The sequence below is a fragment of the Dendrobates tinctorius genome, unplaced genomic scaffold (assembly GCF_039654945.1).
Source record: "Dendrobates tinctorius isolate UK_male_01 unplaced genomic scaffold, ASM3965494v1 ptg000020l, whole genome shotgun sequence".
In the NCBI taxonomy this organism is placed as follows: domain Eukaryota; kingdom Metazoa; phylum Chordata; class Amphibia; order Anura; family Dendrobatidae; genus Dendrobates; species Dendrobates tinctorius.
In genome coordinates, this window is record NW_027361688.1 from 17,471,613 (window position 1) to 17,493,499 (window position 21,887).

The following is a 21,887-nucleotide window of genomic DNA, read 5'->3' on the forward strand; positions in this document are numbered from 1 at the left end:
CCACTTCTCGTGGCAGCCTGTTCCACTCATTGATCACTCTAACTGTCAAAAAGTTTTTTCTAATATCTAATCTGTGTCTCCTCCCATTCAGCTTCATCCCATTGCTTCTAGTCTTTCCTTGTGCAAATGAGAATAAAGTTGATCCTTCTACAATGTGACAGCCCTTTAGATATTTGTAGACAGCTATTAAGTCTCCTCTCAGTCTTCTCTTTTGCAAACTAAACATTCCCAAATCCTGCAACCTTTCCTCATAAGACAGGGTTTGCAGACCGGTCACCATTCTGGTCGCTCTTTTCTGAACTTGCTCCAGTTTGTTGATGTCTTTTTTAAAATGTGGTGCCCAAAATTGGACACAATATTCCAGATGAGGTCTGACCAAAGAGGAGTAGAGGGAAATAATGACTTCACGTGATCTAGACTGTATGCTTCTGTTAATACATCCTAGAATTGCATTTGCCTTTTTTGCTGCTGCATCACACTGTTGACTCATATTCAGTCTGTGATCTATTAGTATACCCAAGTCTTTTTCACATGTGCTGTCACTTAGCCCTATTCCTCCCATTCTATATATGCTTTTTTCATTTTTATTGCCCAGATGTAGTACTTTGCATTTCTCCCTGTTAAAAACCATTCTGTTAGTTGCAGCCCACTTCTCCAGTTTATTTAAATCTTTTTGAATCCTCTCTCTCTCTTCTCTAGTATTAGCTATCCCTCCTAGCTTTGTGTCATCAGCAAATTTAATCAGTTTACCCTCAATTCCTTCATCTAAATCGTTGATAAAGATGTTGAACAATACAGGGCCCAGGACAGAGCCCTGTGGTACCCCACTTGAGACATTCTTCCAACTGGATGTGCAGCCATTTACGACCACTCTTTGGGTCCGATCACTAAGCCAGTTATGAATCCACCTAACAGTTGCCTTGTCCATTCCATACTTAGTCATTTTTTCAATAAGGATTGTATGAGAGACTTTGTCAAATGCTTTGCTGAAGTCAAGATATACTATATCTACAGCATTTCCTTGATCCACCCAATCAGTAATACCATCATAGAAGGAAATTAAATTAGTCTGACATGACTTATTAGTTACAAACCCATGCTGACTCTGTTTAATCACTTCATTCTTATCCAGGTATTGACATACATGTTGTTTAATAATTTGTTCAAAGATCTTTCCTGGTATAGAAGTCAGACTCACCGGCCTATAGTTGCCTGGGTCCACCTTCTTCCCCTTTTTGAAGATAGGAACAACATTTGCTCTTCTCCAGTCTTCTGGCACTTCTCCTGTTCTCCAAGAATTTTCAAAGATTATGGAGAGGGGTTCAAAAATTTCTTCTGCTATCTCCTTCAGTACTCTGGGGTGTAATTCATCTGGACCTGGAGACTTGAATACATTTAGGTTAGCTAAGTGTTTCCTCACTATCTTTCTGTTTATAGATATCCTGGATTCTTCTATTCCCTTAATAGGACAGTGAATAACAGTTGATGTTACATTTCCTTTCTGAGAGAAAACAGATGCAAAATAGGAATTTAAAAGTTTAGCCTTCTCAACATCCTGTCTTACCATTTCATCATTTTCATCCTGTAAAAATCCTATAGCATCTTTGACTTTTCTTTTACTTTTGACATATCCCCAAAATCCTTTATTATTGCTTTTGACATCTCTTGCAAGCCTCAATTCATTTTCAGCTTTAGATAATCTGATTTGTGCCTTGCAGGTTCTGCAGACAGCATTATATTCTTCTTTAGATATGCCTCCTTCTTTCCATTTTATAAACATTTTTTGCTTCCTTTTTAGCATGTGCTTAAGTTCTGTGTTCATCCATCCTGGTTTCCTTAAATGCTTCCTATTCTTCCCTCTTTTCGGAATTGTTAACAACTGTGCTTTGAGAATTTCATTTTTCAAGATTTCCCATCCTTCCTGGACATTTTTGTCTTTAAGGATATCCAGCCATTGGATCCCTCCAATTCTCTTTCTGAATCCCTTAAAATCTGCCTTTCTGAAATCTAACCTTGACGTCTGAGTCTTCACAGGTCTTCCGCCTCTAGTTATCCAAAATTCTAAAATAGCATGGTCGCTACCTCCTAGGGTCCCAGCCACTTTTACCTCCTCAACCATTTCCTCCCTGTTTATAAGGATTAGATCCAAGGTAGCAGTTCCCCTTGTTTTCTCCTTTACCTTTTGGAAGATAAAGTTGTCAGCAAGAGAGGATAAGAATTTCCTTGACCTGTTAGTTTTGCCTGAGAGAGATTCCCAACAAATGTCTGGATAGTTGAAATCTCCCATGACAACTATGTCATATTTTTTGGAGAACTTGGCCATTTGATGCATAAAGAGTTCATCCATATCTTCAGCTTGCACAGGCGGCCTGTAGTAAATGCCTACAATGGTGTCCTTTCCATTGTTCTGTCCTTGTATTCTTACCCAAACAGTTTCCACAGAACTCCCAGTCTCTGAAGCTTCAATCTCTGTGCAGATATACGCATTTCTAACATACAATGCGACACCCCCTCCTCGTTTATCAAGTCTGTTTCTTGCAAATAAGTTGTATCCTTCTAGTCTTGTATTCCAATCATGTGTATTGTCCCACCAAGTTTCAGTGATTCCAATGACATCATATTTCTTTTCCTGTGTTAGTAGTTCCAATTCTCCTTGTTTGTTGCCCATGCTTTGTGCATTAGTATAGAAACATTTTAGTTTGTGATTGGTTTCTCCTTCTCCAATATTTTTTTTAATTAGATTCTTTCGTCTTTGTTCTTCCTTTCCACTTCTAATAGCAGAGTTCTCAGTAGCATTTGTCAGGTGTATGGCTTTTTCTGGTCTTTTGCTTCCCTTCCCATGTTGTTCTAGTTTAAAGCTCTCCTTACAAGTGTAGCAAGGCGACTTCCAAATACCTGCTTTCCAGTCTTCGTAAGGTGCACCCCATCTCTAGCAAGTAGTCCATCGTATAAGTAGTTCACTCCGTGATCCAGAAATCCAAATCGTTGCTGACGGCACCATCGACGTAGCCAGTTGTTCACCTGCAGAATCTTATTCCACCTCCTTGTTCCATGGCCATCCACTGGGAGGATGGAAGAGAAGACCACCTGCGCTCCCAGTTCTTTCACTTTCTTGCCTAAGTCTTCAAAGTCTCTGCAGATGGTTTCCAGGTCGTTTCTTGCGGTGTCATTTGTCCCCACATGTAGTAGCAGGAATGGGTAGTCATCTGTAGGTCTGAAGAGTCCTGATATCCTGTCAGACACATCTTTAATTTTTGCACCTGGAAGACAGCACATTTCTCTTGAAGTTATATCCGGTCTGCAGATAGCGGCCTCTGTTCCTCTCAACAGGGAATCCCCCATGACCACCACTCTCCGTTTCTTCTTCACAACATTTTTCTTTCTCCATCCAGGAGGACTCTGAAGGCGTACAAGGTTGCTGTTTGTTGGCAAAGTCTTATCCTGATGTATTTCTTCATCATTTTCCTGCGTGAGAGCCTGGTACTGGTTTCTGAGCAGTATGGGTGCTGACTGCCTCCTGATCCTCCTGCTTCTCTGGGTCACATGTCTCCATTCCTCTGTTTCTTCAGGTGCACTTCGAATTTCTTCTCTTTCTGTAACATGAAGAGATAATTCTGCTCTGTCCAAGAACTCTTCACCTTCCTTAATGATCTTCAACGTAGCTAACCTCTCTTCGAGATTTTGCAACTTTTCCTCCAACAGGGACACAAGCTTGCATTTGTGGCATGTGAAGTTTGGCTTTTCCACTGGTAAATCTGTGAACATGTAGCAAGAAATGCAGCTCACCAAATGGCTCCTGGCCTCTTCCATCTTGAGATTTCTTAAAAAGATGAAAGATGAGCCAAAATTCGCGCGCCGACAGGCGCGCGGTTTCTCCGATTTCCTCTTTTCAGCTGCAACGGCCAAAACCCAGTGATCATTGAGCTCGCGGAGACTCTTCACTTATCCCAGAAGGCACTGGGAATATGCAAATGATCTCCTCAAGACTCTTCCCCTGGTTTCTCCGATTTCCTCTTTTCAGCTGCAACGGCCAAAACCCAGTGATCGTTGAGCTCGCGGAGACTCTTCACTTATCCCAGAAGGCACTGGGAATATGCAAATGATCTCCTCAAGACTCTTCCCCTGGTTTCTCCGATTTCCTCTTTTCAGCTGCAACGGCCAAAACCCAGTGATCGTTGAGCTCGCGGAGACTCTTCACTTATCCCAGAAGGCACTGGGAATATGCAAATGATCTCCTCAAGACTCTTCCCCTGGTTTCTCCGATTTCCTCTTTTCAGCTGCAACGGCCAAAACCCAGTGATCGTTGAGCTCGCGGAGACTCTTCACTTATCCCAGAAGGCACTGGGAATATGCAAATGATCTCCTCAAGACTCTTGCCCTGGTTTCTCCGATTTCCTCTTTTCAGCTGCAACGGCCAAAACCCAGTGATCGTTGAGCTCGCGGAGACTCTTCACTTATCCCAGAAGGCACTGGGAATATGCAAATGATCTCCTCAAGACTCTTCCCCTGGTTTCCTGGATACTTGTCTGTATCATGTGTTTTGGAACTTTTGGCATTTTTAAAGCAATCTTTTTAGCTAACTGACATCACTGGACAGTTGTTTTCACTGTCCTTTGTACTGTATTGTCATAGGCACGCAAATCCTATAGGATCTATTGTGAGAGGAAGTCATCTGTAGTCACCACTAGGAGGAGCTCACTGCTAGTATAAATCTTGTGCTGTCAGCTCCCTCTAGTGGAGGCTGCAGACAACTAGAGTTGTATAAAATACAGCTGAGGCTTTTGGACGGGGGTGCAGCATTATGAATCCATGATCTGAGGATGACTTATTCCTTGCTGTAATTGCAACTCCATTTTAAAGGCGAAAATGCGATTAATGTGCTGCTAATTACTTGTATCATATTGGAGGTGTTAGGTTTTTTGTTTGGATCGGTTACAGTAATGTAACTCAGGATTGGTCACCATGGATGAGCCGTAGAAGTTCTAGTTCTGGTACCCTACTCGAACTTTATTCCAAAGTTCGGTTTGAGTACTAGAACTTTATCCAAACTTGAACCAGAACATGAACCCCATTGAAAACAATGATGAATCAAATGTTTTTTTCTCTCTCTCATTCCCTCTCTTCTTCCGGAACTCCGAACATTCCTACTGATTTCTTACGGAATGCTGAACATTCCAACTGACTTCTTACGGAACGCCGAACATTCCAACTGACTTCTTACGGAACGCCGAACATTCCAACTGGCTTCTTACGGAATGCTTAACATTCCTACTGACTTCTTACGGAATGCCGAACATTCCTGCTGACTTCTTACGGAATGCCGGACATTCCTGCTGACTTCTTATGGAACGCCGAACATTCCAACTGACTTCTTACGGAACGCCGAACATTCCAACTGACTTCTTACGGAACGCCGAACATTCCTACTGACTTACTACGGAATGCCGAACATTCCAACTGACTTCTTATGGAACGCCGAACATTCCAACTGACTTCTTACGGAATGCCGAACATTCCTGCTGACTTCTTACGGAACGCCGAACATTCCAACTGACTTCTTACGGAACGCCCAACATTCCTACTGACTTCCTACGGAACGCCAAACATTCCAACTGACTTATTACGGAACGCCGAACATTCCAACTGACTTCATACGGAACGCCGAACATTCCAACTGATTTCTTACGGAACGCCGAACATTCCAACCGACTTTTCCCGGAACTCCGAACATTGCAACATCCTTCCGGGAGACGTGCATCTTTGACGTTTACTCCCGGACACTAACTGTCCAGTACAAACCCCAGACTTTTAAGTTCGGGTCCTCTCATCTCTATTGGTCACCTCTCCTTAAATGTTTGCTTTATTACTTGCTTATATCCTTGGCAGCATAATAATGTTGGAGCATCTTTTCTTAGAATGATATGTGCTGTTCCTCTGTTATTCCTCTGAAAAAAATAAGAAATAAATTGACACCTGGGTGTTACTAGTTCGGGGGGGTGTCTATACATGACGACCAATCAGTGGCAGACTGTGTAGGGACGCACCCTGTTAGCAAGGGGAATGGTAACGCCCAGTTGACTACTTATTTATAAATTTTCCGGAAAAATTACTGAAAAAAGGCAGAAAACAAAGTCATAAATAAAGGGTTCTCCAGAAGTGTTTTTAATTGGGGAATGCAAGTATGTACTAACCATGTCAGTGACCTTAATTTTTTATTCTTCTTATTATTATTATTTTCATTCAAATTCAAGCCATGTGTTTCATCTCACAAGGGCTGTTCTAACAAGGGATGCTCTTACACAGTTGGGAGTCGTAGAAACATGGGGGTTTCTTATCCCTTCTTAATCCATATCTAGACTGAGTATAAAATGCCCCTTCAATCCAATCTGCGACACTTTGGAAATTTCTGAACCCAATATCCTGGGAAGAGCTATACTAAAAATGCAAGTAAAATATTAATTATCAATGACCGCTCATGTCACTGCAGTCTATGGCCCCATCAGGGGTTTGTCTGAATCCCATTTATAGGGGGATCCAAGCAGAACCCCCAAATGTATTGCAGAAATGCAGTGTCTACAGGGCCTTATCCCACAGGTATTAAGATTAAGTGATTATTTAAATAAGTAAATCTATAATAATTAATAGCATAACCTAGTAAATACATTACCATAGGCTAGTTTTATCTGGCTATATATTCTAGCCTACTAGAGAAATAAAACCTAGAAACCCAAAATTGTACTGAGCTTTATGGTAAGCTAAAAGACAATTAGTAGATCCTCATGGGTGGGGCCTTATTAGCCATATTTATTGCATACTTTCTATATCTTTGGTAATTTAAAGCGTAGATTTCAATTCACTGATTGTGAAGCGGGTAATTTCACATTCCCTGGTGGAATATTCTCTGGCTATGCTTTTTGGTAAGTTTTGTCCTTATATCAGCAAATGTACATTATTGTGATTAGCATTATCTTACATAATGAATTTCTTTTATAAGAGCTAATTAAAGGTGTTAGGGCTGTTTGTCAACAGACTGTTGACTGATTCTAAGAAAAAACAGCAGATTTCTGAAGACAGGTCTGAGCTAGAGCAAACACTGGAACTGAAAGAGAGCAAACATTTTTAGAAAGGTTGTTTCTATATGTAAAATGTGCCCATCAACGTTCAATTACATGTTTCTGGTAATGCATTTGCTTAGAACCTTGATTATAGACAGGGTAAATGCCATGTAACTATCTAAGAGGCAGATCTATTTTTTTATAGAATAGATTTCTTACTATCATGATTAAGAAAGGAAAAACATATTATATACCTATAGTAGTAATGATAGCTGAGTTAATACATTACTTCAGGTTTTTGCCTGGCTATAGTTTAACCTACTAAGGAAATAGTAGTTGGACTGCCATAATTATACTGATTTTCATTATAAACTAAACTGCACTCAGTAGGTCCTCAGGGGTGGGGTTTTATTTAACTTGTTTGAGAATTTTAAAATCCTTATTTGATTAGAGTAGTTAAAGGGTGGATTTAAATTCTCAGAAGGTCTAGGGTAGTGAAATAGAGACTACTACTAGGGAAATAGTACTTGGACCCCCACAATTGTAGTGGCATTTATGTTACCCTAAAATAGATCCTCAGGGGTGGGACTTTATTTAATTTTTCTTTTAGAATTTCAAAATCCTTTTTTGCAAACCTGTTCATGATACACTTATCAACACACTGTTGACTTCTCCTAGGGGAAACCATTTAGTTTCTGAAGTCAGCTCTGGACTAGAATACTTACTGGATCTTAAGGAGAGCAAAATATTTTTTTATTTTTTTTTAGATAGATTATGTCTATATGTAAATTATGTGTAAAATGTGTCCGTAAGCATTAAAGAATTTGCTTGGAACTTTGAATAAAGACAGGGTGAGCACAATAGAACTATATAAAATCTATTTTTTTTATTTATAGAAAGGATTACTTCTTATGATAATAAAAAAAGCAAAAATTATTAAATAGAAATATTTTATGTTCTATTGTTTATATTAAATGTAAAATATAAGTTTTTCCAAATTTTATTGTATTGCTTTATGTGTAAATAAATTATGTTCCCCTTTTGTATGTGTATAGATTTTAATAAAGCACCTTACGTTTTATTTGTGGCTTAATTAAAAAGTAAGACCAATTGGCACATTATTTTACCTTCTCTACAAAAACTTAACTAGAACTTCTTACAGTTCATATCCATCTTTACTCCACAAGGTCCTAAATTCTTCGAAATTTTTTTTTCCATAATATCTTTAAAATGATTGGCTTTAAATACAGGGCTCCAAATATTTTGATTTCCGGCAGCCACCACTAGAGGGAGCTCAGGACCTTATTGTATACTTTTTCTTGAGCTCCCTCTAGTGGCGGCTCCAGGCAGCCAGTATGTTAAAATAGGAGAAAATTGAGACAATGATCACAAGCGATACAATGTTTAATCCCCCCAAAAAGAACGTAGACGTTTCATAGTATGCATCACTTTATTGCCATAATACAAGCATCTCAATATCAGACATTCCCATCAAGGACTTCAAACCACAACTGACACCATTGAGTAACATACATGGAATATTTGCTCATCTCATTTATTAGTTACTTCCAACACAAAGAATTCATGATATTATGAATTTTTTTTTGTTCGTCTCCTCTTGTCGTGAAGCTGATCTGTCTTTCCAGTGACCGATTTCCTTCTTCAGAAGTGTCGGCTGCTTCAAGTATGGCAGGTAGAGGGGTAACGAGACTCGGTCTCTTGTCCTAACGCATTTTGTAATCGTGAGATATAGAAGCTTCGCACAACTGGCCTTTGAAATCCAATTCTACCGTGAAATCCAGATCTCGCTGTAAAGAATAGCAAATATATTAGTATCTGTTAATGGTGACCACTGACATGATTTAGGCTAAGGTCCCATGTGTGAGGCTGGATTACAGATCTGTAATATGCTATCTACAGCTCAACCTTAACCCTTTTCCACTTTGGGATTTTCCATTTTTGCATTTCCGATTTTTGCTACCCTTCTTCCCAGAGCCTTAACTTTTTTTTATTATTTTTCCATCAATATGGTCGTGTGAGGACTTTTTTTTTGAGAGACGAGTTGTACTTTGGAACAACATCATGAATTTTACCATATAGTGTACGGGAAAACGGTGAAAAAATTCCAAGTGCGGTGAAATTGCAAAAAAAAAGTGCAATTCCACAGTTTTTTTTTTTACCATGTTCACTATATACTAAAACTGACCTACCAGTATGATTCTCCAGGTCATTACGAGTTCATAGACACCAAACATGTCTAGGTTCTTTTTTATTTAAGTGGTGAAAAAAATCCAAAGTTTGTAAAAATAAAAATGGTGCCATTTCCGAGACCTGTAGCAGTTCCAATTTTCGTGATCTGGGGCTGGGTAAGGGCTTATTTTTTTGCGCATTGAGATGACGTTTTTATTGAAACCATATTGGTGTGTATACAATGTTTTGTTTGTCTATTAGTGCATTTTATTGCAATGTCGCCTCAACCAAAAAAACGTAATTCTGGTGTTAAAGCCTGTACCTCTTCTGAACGGTTCCTATGGGTGATGTTAGGATGCCCCTTATGTTGCCACTGACACCATTGCCCCATAAAGTGACCCTGATCATGAGACCCCATATGATGCTTATCCTTTGAATTTTTGGATTTCTGAGCTTTCACAAGGTGCATTTTAATATTGCATCATCGTCTCGGATTAGCTGTGGATTGACCGGTGAGGAGCATGAGCATTTGCAGAGGAAGCGCAATGCCAGCAGCCGGGTACCGCTTGCTGCATCCTGCCTACTGAGCAGCAGTATCCTGTAATAATTACCTTTTTTTTTTTTTTTTAGGTAATCATTTATTTTTCTTGCCCAGAGCTGGAGCATACATAGAAAGATTGGCCTTTTTTTGGGGGGGGGAAAGTCACACTTACCAAATTTTAAAAATTCTCATTAGGAGAAATCAAGGGTTGCCAAATTTTTAAAGAATAAACACACTCATTTTGCCTTGCTGCATCCTTGCCCAGAGTTGGGGTATACATAAAAGAATTTGCCCCTTTTTTTGGGCAACTCACACTTAGCAACTTTTAAAAAGGAAAAATCAAGAGTTGCCAATTTTGTATAGAATAAACAAGCTCATTTTTCACTCACCGAATATGAACCTTGATCATTAGGATTGGAGATGAGAAATTCTAAAAAAATTGATTCGGGTCAATTTTGGTTAAATTCTTTTGATTTGTTGCAAGTGAATCGGAAGTGACCCAAATAGGCTTTTACAGTTACCCCAAAACATAATAAATCACTGAGGTCCAGGAAGGGCTTAAAAATATTAAAAGATTATACTTTGTCTTGGGCTTACAAGTGTCCTACTTCGTTAGCTCCTCACTCGTTACTCTGGTCTTCGCTTGGGATCTTCCTTTGGTCTCTGGTCTTCTCTTCGGCTCCACCGATGCTGCCTTCTCCTCAAGCAGTTACAAGTGCCAATGTAGGTCACTGACACCCGTCATTCCCCACTTGAAGGTAGCAGGACAGATAGGTGCTTATAATGTTTTATTGAATTTTAACCCCTTCCTGGACCATAAAAGAAATGTATGTAGTGAAAAACTTGTGACAAATCCAATTTGCTTAGAATCAATATTTCTTCATCTCTAATTGGGCTTAAAGTTGGGCAAAAAGATTTACAACGATTGAGATCAGCAGCCTCATTGTTAGACCATGGCCATCTTTTACTTCCTGGCACCTCTTGATTAGTAGGGGCACCGGGCAGGCTACCGATGCAGCGGCTAAACCAGGGTCTTACTAATCTTTTTACTCAACTGTAGACTGAGTTTTAAGCCATGCCCAAGGAACGATGTTTTCTTCTGTGTTGTCCAGGAGATTTGACAACTCTTCTAGTAGCCCGGGAGGTCTCCCTTTTATCCCAAAAATGTTTGCAAGTATGTGCCACCATAAATGTGTAGAAAAAGGAGGGTCCGGTGTTAGGCGAGGCTCCTGTTTCTTATTTTCCTGTATCTTTTATCTTATCTATCATCATTCGTGCCTACAGAGATGAAAAAGACTGATTTCTACTGGTGAGGAGGAAAAAACATGGGGTTATGGGCCACGGTCACACTGTCCCATCAGAAGATATTCTTGTGGTCCAAGATTCCAACACGATTTAGAGTAACTAATATAAAAAGGCTTCAAATGTCCATTTGGGGATGACTTTGGGTCGTGTAGGATTTATTTCTCATGGGCTCATCACAAATAACCTATTTGATATACATGACCCAATCGAAAGTGAACATGTTCTGCACAAATGCTTCGAAGAACCTCAATGATTTTGGTGGCCCAAAGATTCCTAGTCTGATGTTAAATAGGGCAAACATTAGCTGGGGTCTCCATCTCATGTAGGGCCTCAGAGGAGGTCCAGTGGAGACTTCTAGCTACATGCTATTATACTTCAGTAGATGAGGCAGCTGTGCACATAACTTACGATGTTGTTAGCATTTGGTTTCATAGATATCGTTCCATACAGTTCTTCTCCTCTTCGTACAGTCAGGTAATCTTCCAAGTAGAATACAGTTTGCTTCCAGTGTGTATATGGAGCATCTGGGGCTGAGGAGGAAAAGAAAATGACAAAAACATCAAAATGATAGATAATAGACAGAATTCCTTCATTATAGAAAGTACGGTACCTGCAAAACAAAAAAATGATAGTGTAACTAGGGGTCGATTTAGGCTGATGGAGGAAATTTGATCAAATATTCATTGATACCCTACCCAAAGTAGTCTAGAACTTCATCCCCACCTGAAACATAGGGGAAAAAAGTATGGTATACACAGAAATAAGTGAGCGCAAGACTACTTTAGACTTAGAAAGCAAGAGAACATATTTAATGCTTTACTCTTTTTTAGGCCATGCCATCAAACCTTCTACCAGTCCTCTAAATGTGTGTACAGGTGCCAGGGCTTGGCAAAATGGAGAGGAACACTTTGTCAGAGAAGAGCCTTGTTGAAGGTTTTGATAGATCGCTAGATCAAAAATACTCACTGAATTTTGATAGATTGATAGCAGCTGTAGATACTGCAGATGCTGCTGCTTTATATAATACCACAATATCTACAGCTCTCGAATCAGTCAGCCTGCCACACATACCAAAAACTGCACAATCAACAGGCAACCCTGGCATGCCAAACTGACTAAAGAACTAAGGCAGGTTTCCAGGGTTGCTGAGCAGAGATGGAAAAGATCCCATTTCAATTAGCACTTCTGTAACGGACATGTTCCAAGGAGAGCCTGGAGGAGTGTGATAAGGTGGCTCGCCAAGTCGGACCTCGGGTGTACGGCGGCTGATGATACCATGATCTGAGGAGGGACGAGGAAGGCGAAACTAGGTGCTACTCCAAGACTGATCTTAAGTGGATGGCAGCTGACCCCCAGGAGACAGGAGGCAGTAACGACTTGGGGGTCAGCTGCCCTGCCGGGGTAGAGTGCAGGGACGTCGGCACTACACTATCTCTCCAGGAAGAGGGGGGTATGGATGTTCTCCCTGGGCTCCCAGGACCTCTCCTCAGGACAGAACCCCTTCCAATCCACAAAAAAAGTTTTTTCCTTTTAACTCTTGGTGGCCAGAATGTTCTCTATCTTGAAAACGTCTTCAGTGCTGACTGGAGCAGGAGTGGTACCAGGATCTTTGAAAAAAGTACTGAGGATAACAAGCTTGAGGAGAGACACATGAAATTAACTGGGAATGCGTAAGGAAGCCGGGAGTTTGAGCTTGAAGGGTCCAGGCATCTCTTGTCTGCAGGGCCGGACTGGCCAACTGGCCATTCTGGCAAATGCCAGAAGCGCCTCTCTGGTCATGGGCTGCTGTTATGAATGGGAAACCGAGGAGGAAAAAAAGACAACAAGCTAAGTCTCAGAATACCAGAGAAGTTGGTAACTATGCAGATTGCAGATCCCTGATCTTAACCGCACAACTAGAAGCAGTCGTGGAGCGTTCCTACGTTGGTCCTAGACGCCTTGTCACAACCGGAGAACTACATAAGCCTAAAGCTGGAAAAGAGGAAAACTAACTGCACCAGAGCAGACCCCAAAGGAAAGACAGCCCCCCACATGTTTTGACATTGAAACAAGATGAAAATACAAACAAAGGCAGGAAAATAGGCTGAGCAAACGATGGGGCCCGGCTAACTAAAAAGGACAGAAAAGGAAAGACACTGTCTGCAATCTGCCAAAAAAAACCTACAAAAATATTGTCCAACACTTCTGATAGCAAAATTAACCCTGAAGTCACTAGACTTCTAAACCTATATCAGCACTCTGAAATATTCTGAGGCAGAGCAAAAAAGAGGCCAATATAATAAGGGACCAAAAGCAGATTGGCAAATACTGATTAATAGGAGTGGAATTTCAGCATAGCCCCAGCAGGGGCAGGCTGATCACACAAAAAACTGAATTGACCAACAAGCGCAAGTGTGAACAATAGCAAAAAACAAACTTAACTTGAGAAGACTGGAAGAGAGCTGAAGTCCAGGACCTGAGAAGCAGACTATCACCAGCACCCGGATAGGGCATCGGCTGTCTTATATCAAGTCTGATACTCCAGAGATCCAATCGTTATCTTCCTCATCAGGTGGCAGATCACTACCACTTAAACCAACTGCACTACCTCCTGTCACCACCAGAGGGAGAACGGAAGGGGAACTCTCAACTGGTGGAGCAGAAAATGAGTTCATGACAGTACCCCCCCCCTTGAGGAGTGGTCACCGAACCCTCATCCATGCCACCAGGCCGATCAGGATGGGCCCGGTGAAAAGCACGAACCAATTTATTGGCATGAACATCAGAGGCAGAGACCCAAGAATTATCCTCCTGGCCATAACCCTTCCATTTGACCAAATACTGGAGTCTCCGTCTAACCAAACGAGAGTCCAATATTTTCTCTATCTCATATTCCACATTGCCTTTAACCAATACAGGATCAGGAGGTGCCGCCACAGGAACTACTGGCTCAACAAACCTCTTCAACAGTGATTTGTGAAATACGTTATGGATTTTGAACGTAACTGGAAGAGCCAATCGAAAAGAAACAGGATTAAGAATCTCCAAAATCTTATAAGGTCCAATAAATCTTGGCTTAAATTTTGGAGATGCAACCTTCATAGGAATATTCTTAGATGACAGTCACACCATATCACCCACTTTAAACCGGGGACCAATGGTCCTACGCCGGTTTGAAAAACGCTGGACCTTTTCCTGAGAGAGTGACAACTTATCCACCACTTGGTCCCATATCTGCTGCATTCTCACAACCATAGTGTCCACACCTGGGCAGGACGAAGATTCCACTTGCCCTGAAGAGAATCGAGGATGAAACCCAAAATTACAGAAAAAGGGTGACATCAGAGTGGCAGAACTAGCTCTATTGTTCAGCGCAAATTCGGCCAAGGGCAAAAATGAGAGCCAATCATCTTGATCAGCAGATATAAAACATCATAAATAAGACTCCAGGGTCTGATTTGTTCTCTCAGTCTGCCCATTGGTCTGGGGATGAAACGCGGAGGAGAAGGAAAACTGAATTCCCAGATTGGAACAAAAGGCTTTCCAGAATCTGGAAACAAACTGGACCCCTCTATCGGACACAATGTTCTCAGGAATCCCGTGTAACCGAACCACCTGTTGTAAAAACAAGGGCACCAACTCAGTGGAAGATGACAACTTTGGGAGTGGTACAAGATGGACCATCTTCGAAAATCTATCACAAATCACCCAGATAACAGTCATTCTCTGAGAGACTGGAAGATCAGAAATTAAATCCATTGAGATATGGGTCCATGGCCTCTTGGGCACCACCAGTGGCATCAGCAACCCACTAGAACGAGAGCAGGGTTTAGACCGAGAACAAGTCCCACAGGACTGTCCAAAATTCCTGACATCACGAGATAAGGCAGGCCACCAAAACGACCGACTCACCAAATCTCTGGTACCAAAAATACCCGGATGACCAGGCAATGCGGAGCAATGGACTTCAGACATCACTCTCTTTCTCCACTGGTCAGGAACATACAATCTTCCCATAGGGCAACACTCTGGTTTATCCTCCTGAAATTCCTCCAGGGCGCATCTCAAATCAGGCGAAATGGCAGAAAGAACTACCCCCTCACCTAGGATAGTAGTAGGCTCGGTCACATTAAGAGAATCAGCAAAGAAACTCCTAGAAAGGGCGTCTGCCTTAACATTCTTAGTGCCTGGAAGAAAAGATACCACAAAATTAAAACGCGTGAAAAACAAGGCCCATCTAGCCTGTCTAGGATTCAAGCGTTTGGCCGACTCCAGATAAATCAGATTCTTGTGATCAGTGAGGACCACAAATTGATGTCTAGCTCCCTCCAACCAATGTCTCCACTCCTCAAATGCCCATTTCATGGCCAACAATTCCCGATTCCCCACGTCATAGTTGCGTTCAGATGGGGAAAACTTTTGAGAAAAGAAGGCACAAGGATTCATCTTAGAAGTCACAGGGTCTTTTTGGGACAACACAGCTCCTGCACCAATCTCAGAAGCGTCCACCTCCACTTGAAATGGAAGTGAGACATCAGGTTGCCGTAAAAGTGGAGCTGAAGTAAATCTCCGCTTAAGCTCCTGAAATGCTGAGACAGCCTCAGGAGACCAATTCAGCACATCAGCTCCCTTCTTGGTCAGATCAGTCAGTGGTTTGACAAAACTAGAAAAATTACCTATAAATTTACGATAGAAATTAGAAAAACCCCAAAACTTCTGGAGAGCCTTCAGAGAAGTAGGCTGAACCCAATCATAAATAGCCTGTACCTTGGCCGGGTCCATTTCAATAGTCGATGGAGACAAGATAAATCCCAAAAATGAAACCCTCTGTACACCAAAGAGGCACTTCAATCCCTTAACAAACAGGGAATTCTCCCTCAAAATCCGGACATGTTCCACATGGGAATCCCAATCACTAGAAAAGATCAAAATATCATCTAGATAGATGATCAAAAACTTATCCACAAAGTCTCGGAAAATATTCATAAAGGACTGGAAGACAGAAGGGGCATTAGTGAGCCCAAAAGGCATCACCAGGTACTCAAAATGTCCCTCCGGAGTATTAAACGCTGTCTTCCATTCATCCCAGTGCTTAATGCGAATAAGATTATACGCCCCCCTGAGGTTAAGCTTAGTAAACCAGCAGGCACTCTTAACTCTGGAGAATAAATCAGACATCAGAGGTAACGGGTACTGATATTTAACCGTCATCTTGTTAAGGGAACGATAATCAATACACGGTCTTAATGAACCATCTTTCTTGGCCACAAAAAAAACAGCGCCTAACGGTGACGAGGATGGTCTAATATGACCCTTCTCCAACGACTCCTTAATATAGGATCGCATAGCCTCGTGCTCGGGTACTGATAAGTTGAAAAGCCGACCCTTGGGAAATTTACACCCAGGCATCAACTCAATTGCACAGTCATAACTCCTATGAGGAGGCAAAGACGCAGACTTACTCTCACTAAAAACATCAGAGAAATCAGCCAGATAATCAGGAATATCATGAGACTGAGGAGAGGTGGAGAAAACAGGAGCGTCCCTAAGAACACACTGACAACCCCAACTCACCACAGACACAGATTTCCAATCCAAAACTGGGTTATGAGTTTGCAACCAGGGGAACCCCAGGAAAATAGTATCATGCAAATTATGCAGCACCAAAAATTTACAATTTTCTTGGTGGTCTGGGGCAACTCGCATTATCACCTGGGTCCAAAACTGAGGTTTATTCTCCGCCAAAGGAGTGGCATCAATACCCCTCAAAGGAATGGGTGTCTGCAGAGGCGTCATGGACAAACCACAACGTTTAGCAAAGTCCAAATCCATCAGATTCAGAGCTGCTCCTGAATCCACAAAAGCCTTAGTGGAAAATGTGGACAAGGAGCAGATCAGAGTAATTGCCAAAAGGAACTTAGGTTGTATACTGCCCACAGCAAATGTGTGTGCAAAACGTTTCTCTCATTTAGGGCAGACAGAAATAGTATGAGAGGCGTCCCCACGGAAAAAACACAGCTTATTACGCCTTCTAAACTCCCGACGTTGCGCCCTAGACAAAACCCCATCACATTGCATAGGTTCAGACATTTGTTCAAAAGGTTGCAGAGCCTCCCGTGTAGTTTTACGTTCACGTAAACGCCGATCAACTTGAATGGCTAATGACATAGAATCATTCAGACCAGAGGGAACAGGAAATCCCACCATAACATCTTTTACGGTCTCTGACAAACCTTTCCAAAAGAGAGCTGCCAATGCACTATCATTCCATGTAGTAAGGACCGCCCACTTTTGGAATTTTTGACAGTACAACTCTGCAGGATCCTGACCCTGGTTTAATGCCAACAGGGTTCTCTCAGCTTGATCATCGGCATTATGTTCATCATACAACAACCCCAAGGCCTGAAAAAATGCATCCACATTAGTCAGAATAGGATTTTCAAGTGTCAGAGAAAAAGCCCAATCTTGGGGATCGCCGCGCAGCAAGGAGATGACAATTTTAACCTGCTGCACAGAGCTCCCTGATGAGTTAGGCTTCAAAGCAAAAAATAATTTAAAATTTTTCTTAAAATTCAGAAATTTAGATCGATCCACAGAAAACATATCAGGAGTAGGAGTCTTGGGTTCAGCAGCATGTGACTGAATAAGGTAGGTGGAAATTCCCTGTACTTCAGCAGCGAGCTGCTCCACACGATCAGACAGTTGCTTAATCTCCATTAGGAAAAAAAATCCTCCTACGGCCCCAGAGAAAAAAATACATAATAAAAAAAAAAAATTCTGACACTTTTTTTTTCTTTCTCTAACAATTCTTCCCTGCTTTTGAGTACCCTAGAATCTGCGGCATGGCTGGTGATTCTGTTGTGAATGGGAAACCGAGGAGGAAAAAACAGCAAGCTAAGTCTCAGAAAACCAGAGAAGTTGGTAACTATGCAGATTGCATATCCCTGATCTTAACCGCACAACTAGAAGCAGTCGTGGAGCGTTCCTACGTTGGTCCTTGACGCCTCGTCACAACCGGAGAACTACATAAGCCTAAAGCTGGAAAAGAGGAAAACTAACTGCCCCAGAGCAGACCCCAAAGGAAAGACAGCCCCCCACATGTATTGATGGTGAAGCAAGATGAAAACACATCCAAAGGCAGGAAAATAGGCTGAGCAAACGATGGGGCCCGGCTAACTAAAAAGGACAGAAAAGGAAAGACACTGTCTGTAATCTGCCAAAAAAACCTACAAAAATATTGTCCAACACTTCTGATAGCAAAATTAACCCTGAAGTCACTAGACTTCTAAACCTATATCAGCACTCTGAAATATTCTGAGACAGAGCAAAAAAGAGGCCAATCTAATAAGGGACAAAAAGCAGATTGGCAAATACTGATTAATAGGAGTGGAATTTCAGCATAGCCCCAGCAGGGGCAGGCTGATTACACAAAAAACTGAATTGACCAACAAGCGCAAGTGTGAACAATAGCAAAAAACAAACTTAACTTGAGAAGACTGGAAGAGAGCTGAAGTCCAGGACCTGAGAAGCAGACTGAATCACCAGCACCCGCATAGGGCGTCGGCTGTCTTATATCCAGTCTGATACTCCAGAGATCCAATCGTTATCTTCCTCATCAGGTGGCAGATCACTACCACTTAAACCAACCGCACTACCTCCTGTCACCACCAGAGGGAGAACGGAAGGGGAACTCTCAACTGGTGGAGCAGAAAATGAGTTCATGACAGGCTGCCTTGTCAGCTATGTTGTTAACAGAATTGGTGTCTCAAGACACTCATACTGTTAAGGGTTGTGACAGAGGTATCATTGGAAATATTGGTCTTGTAGTAAATCCTGCTTTCCTCCATCCAGGGTAATATTAGTAATATATCCCTATCTGGTGATTGGGGATAGGGACAGCATGGGCCTGGGTGATGCCAGGGCTGAATTTTAGCCCCAGTCCATACCTGCTTGTCTGCTTGTCACTTCATCTGCTCAGAAGACTTTAATAAGGTGTACTTAGTGTCCTCCCTGATGCATATTTCTAGGACTCTGGGGCAGTTCTTGATTGCGGCTCACAGTGAGGGGTGTCCCGAAAAAACTCCTTCAAGAATTATGGCCCAAATTTCCAAAATACCATTCTCATTCTTAGCATCTTTGTTAACTTTTATTGTTGGCACCAAATATGTTTTCTGTGGAAGGACGATCATCCTGATCTGTATTCCAGACGCAAGTAACATCTAATTTAGGACTTTAGGCGGAGACGTTGACAGGGGTCTTAGGAAACGAGCTTCCAAATATCCGTGTCTGCTCTTTCCCTAATATTGTGACAGCTTGCAAATTGAAACTGAAAACCTTTTTCTAACTGAGCCTTTCTGGAGAAATCACATTATTGAAATTGGGGCTTGAGTTAAATCACTTACATATGAATGTGAATTGAAACCAATCACTACAAAATTTGTTTCCTCCAGAAATTCAGCCGGAGCTTAAATTCACTGGACATGAATGATTTGGACTAATAACAAGAAGTTAATGGATAAGTTCAGCTACAGAACATGGAAATATATATTACTTACTTGGGACATGTTTGGGTCGTTTTTGTAGAGTTTTTTGCGGCACTTTTGCAGTATTTTTTTGTGCAGATTACATGTGTAATTGACCTGTTTGCTGCCTTTTTTAAGAGGCTTTTTTTGGCACTTTATCAAGGCTTTCCATAGGTGCAAAAATGCCGTAAAAGCACTAATAAGAGGTGGCCATAATCCACATCTATCCGCTTTTAAAGGCTTGTTCACTGGTTTTTGTTAAGCCGACGCTGCATGCAGATCCTCTGGGACTGATGGTGTAGTGCAGCGGTGATGTTGTAGCCCTCCACAGGCAGGGCTGTTGGTCCCAGGGCAGTGTAGAAAGGTATTGGGGACGAGGGTGCAGTGTATGGCACAAGGATGTAGCAGTGCCGGAGAGTTTGTAGGAAGAAGGCAAGGACACAACAGGGTGCAGTTTCTTTACCTTTACTTGGCAAACACAGTCCAGGGTCCCGATTACAGATGGCGCAAGAGCAGGCTAGCCTGGAAGCAACTCAGGAATCTCTCTGTCAGATAGGTTGTGTAGTCTCCTTCCTAGCGCTTGCTTGAGGTACATGCAGTACTGTGTAACACTGAAGTTCCTCCTTCTCTTCTCTTAGAACTACCTCGCATGGCAGACAGCTGTAGCCCTCTATCTCTCGGCTCACCCGTCGCTGTTGTGCCTCCGAGTCTTAGGTGGGAATAGAGCATTTACAGCTTCCTACTCCTCTGGTTTCTGTTGCAGGACCTTCAGTATCCATACAACCATGGAGACCAGACTCCAGATCATGCGCTATCACTGGGAGGGAGCTCTCTATCCTCAGCTCAACCTCCAGTTTCTCTCCACACGTCTACACACTTCGGCCTCCTCACACTAACTGACTAATTTCCCTTCCTGGCCCTCAGAGAGCACTCCTCCCCTTAGTATTGGTTCAGAGCTCCCTCTGCTGGCCTGGAGAGGGAACCGTGTTGCATGACATGGTTAACTGCTAGAGAGACCCTTCATTGCTTCCAAGCCTGGCATCACCCTCCCTGGAGGAAGGCAATGCCACTGTGGCGACCATGCTCCTGGGGGCACCACAGAATGCCTGCTGATTACGTGTTGCATCAGCCACCTGTGGTTTACTAGTCTGCACAACTTGGAGGACAAATATGCAGTCTAATTGAACAATCGAAAAATGAGGGATTATCTCCCTCATCTTCCTCTAATCCTGTGGGAGAATGCCCTGAATGAGAGGTGAGGTTTTTAATACTTATTTCACCCACTGTATATACAATACTGTGTTCAGAGTGCTACTTGTTTGTGTATATGCTATAGCGCTGCAGTCACAGAGAGCTTGCCTGATCCACAGGAGCCACAGACCAAAAGGCATTTTCTATTACACCCAGTAAGTACTGTATGAGTGTTTTTTATTGGGTACCCTATGGCTCTAAAAATGGGACATTGTATGACTCTATTATATGGCACCCTATTGCTTAATTATGAACCCATCATTTGGATGTTTTCTGGCTCTATTATTTGGATACTGTATGGTTCTACTGTTAGGGCACTGAGTAGCTATACTGTGTGGAAATTGCATTTGTTTGATATTTGGGCATTGTGTGGCTTTATTATTAGGGTATTTTAAGGCTTTATTATTTTGGGTATTTTATGGCTCTATTAATAAGGCTTTGTATTGCTCTATTCTTAGCACTTTTGTATAGCTCTATTATTTGGACACATTATGGCTTTATTATTTGGGTATTTTATGGATCTTATTTTTCAGACTGTTGCTCTATTATTTGGGAATTTTATGGCTGTTTTTTTTTGGGGTGTTTTATAGCTTTATTATTTTGGGCATTGTATTGCTCTATTGTGGCTTTGTATGCCTTTATTATTTGAGAATGCTATGGCTGTATTCCTTGCATATTGTACGGCTCTTTAATTAGGGCTTTCTACAGCTCTATTTGTCCATGTTGTGACTTCATTATTATTTATATCTAGAAGACCGTTGATTCCATGATGCTGCACATGTGAAAGTGAATGTTATTTAGGTCTTGTATGGCTCTATTAAGACTTCGTATGGCTCTATCATTTTATGGCTTTATGTTTTGGCCATTTTTTTTAACTTTACTAGTTATATATTTTACGACTTTACTATTTTGATATTGTACAGCTGTATTATGGCTTTGTATGACTCTATTAGTTGGACATTTTATGGCTCTATTATTTGGATATTGTATGGCACTAATATTAGGGCACTGTATTGCTATATTATATGCCAACTGTATATTTGT

The 21,887-nt window shown here is 41.7% G+C and overlaps 1 protein-coding gene across 2 annotated transcripts in view; it reads right to left on the reverse strand.

The window, feature by feature from the left end:
• Positions 1 to 8,486: 8,486 nt before the first annotated feature.
• The window catches only part of PRMT8 (protein arginine methyltransferase 8), a 134,006-nt gene continuing 120,605 nt past the window's right edge, over positions 8,487 to 21,887 (reverse strand). For both annotated transcript variants that reach the window (XM_073567808.1, XM_073567809.1), the window contains exons 9-10: positions 11,500 to 11,621; positions 8,487 to 8,863 (exon numbers count right to left, since the gene is read on the reverse strand). In XM_073567808.1, the coding sequence (XP_073423909.1) occupies positions 8,780 to 8,863; positions 11,500 to 11,621 (206 nt within the window). In that variant the 3' untranslated portion in view covers positions 8,487 to 8,779. The remainder of the gene's footprint in view (positions 8,864 to 11,499; positions 11,622 to 21,887) is intronic.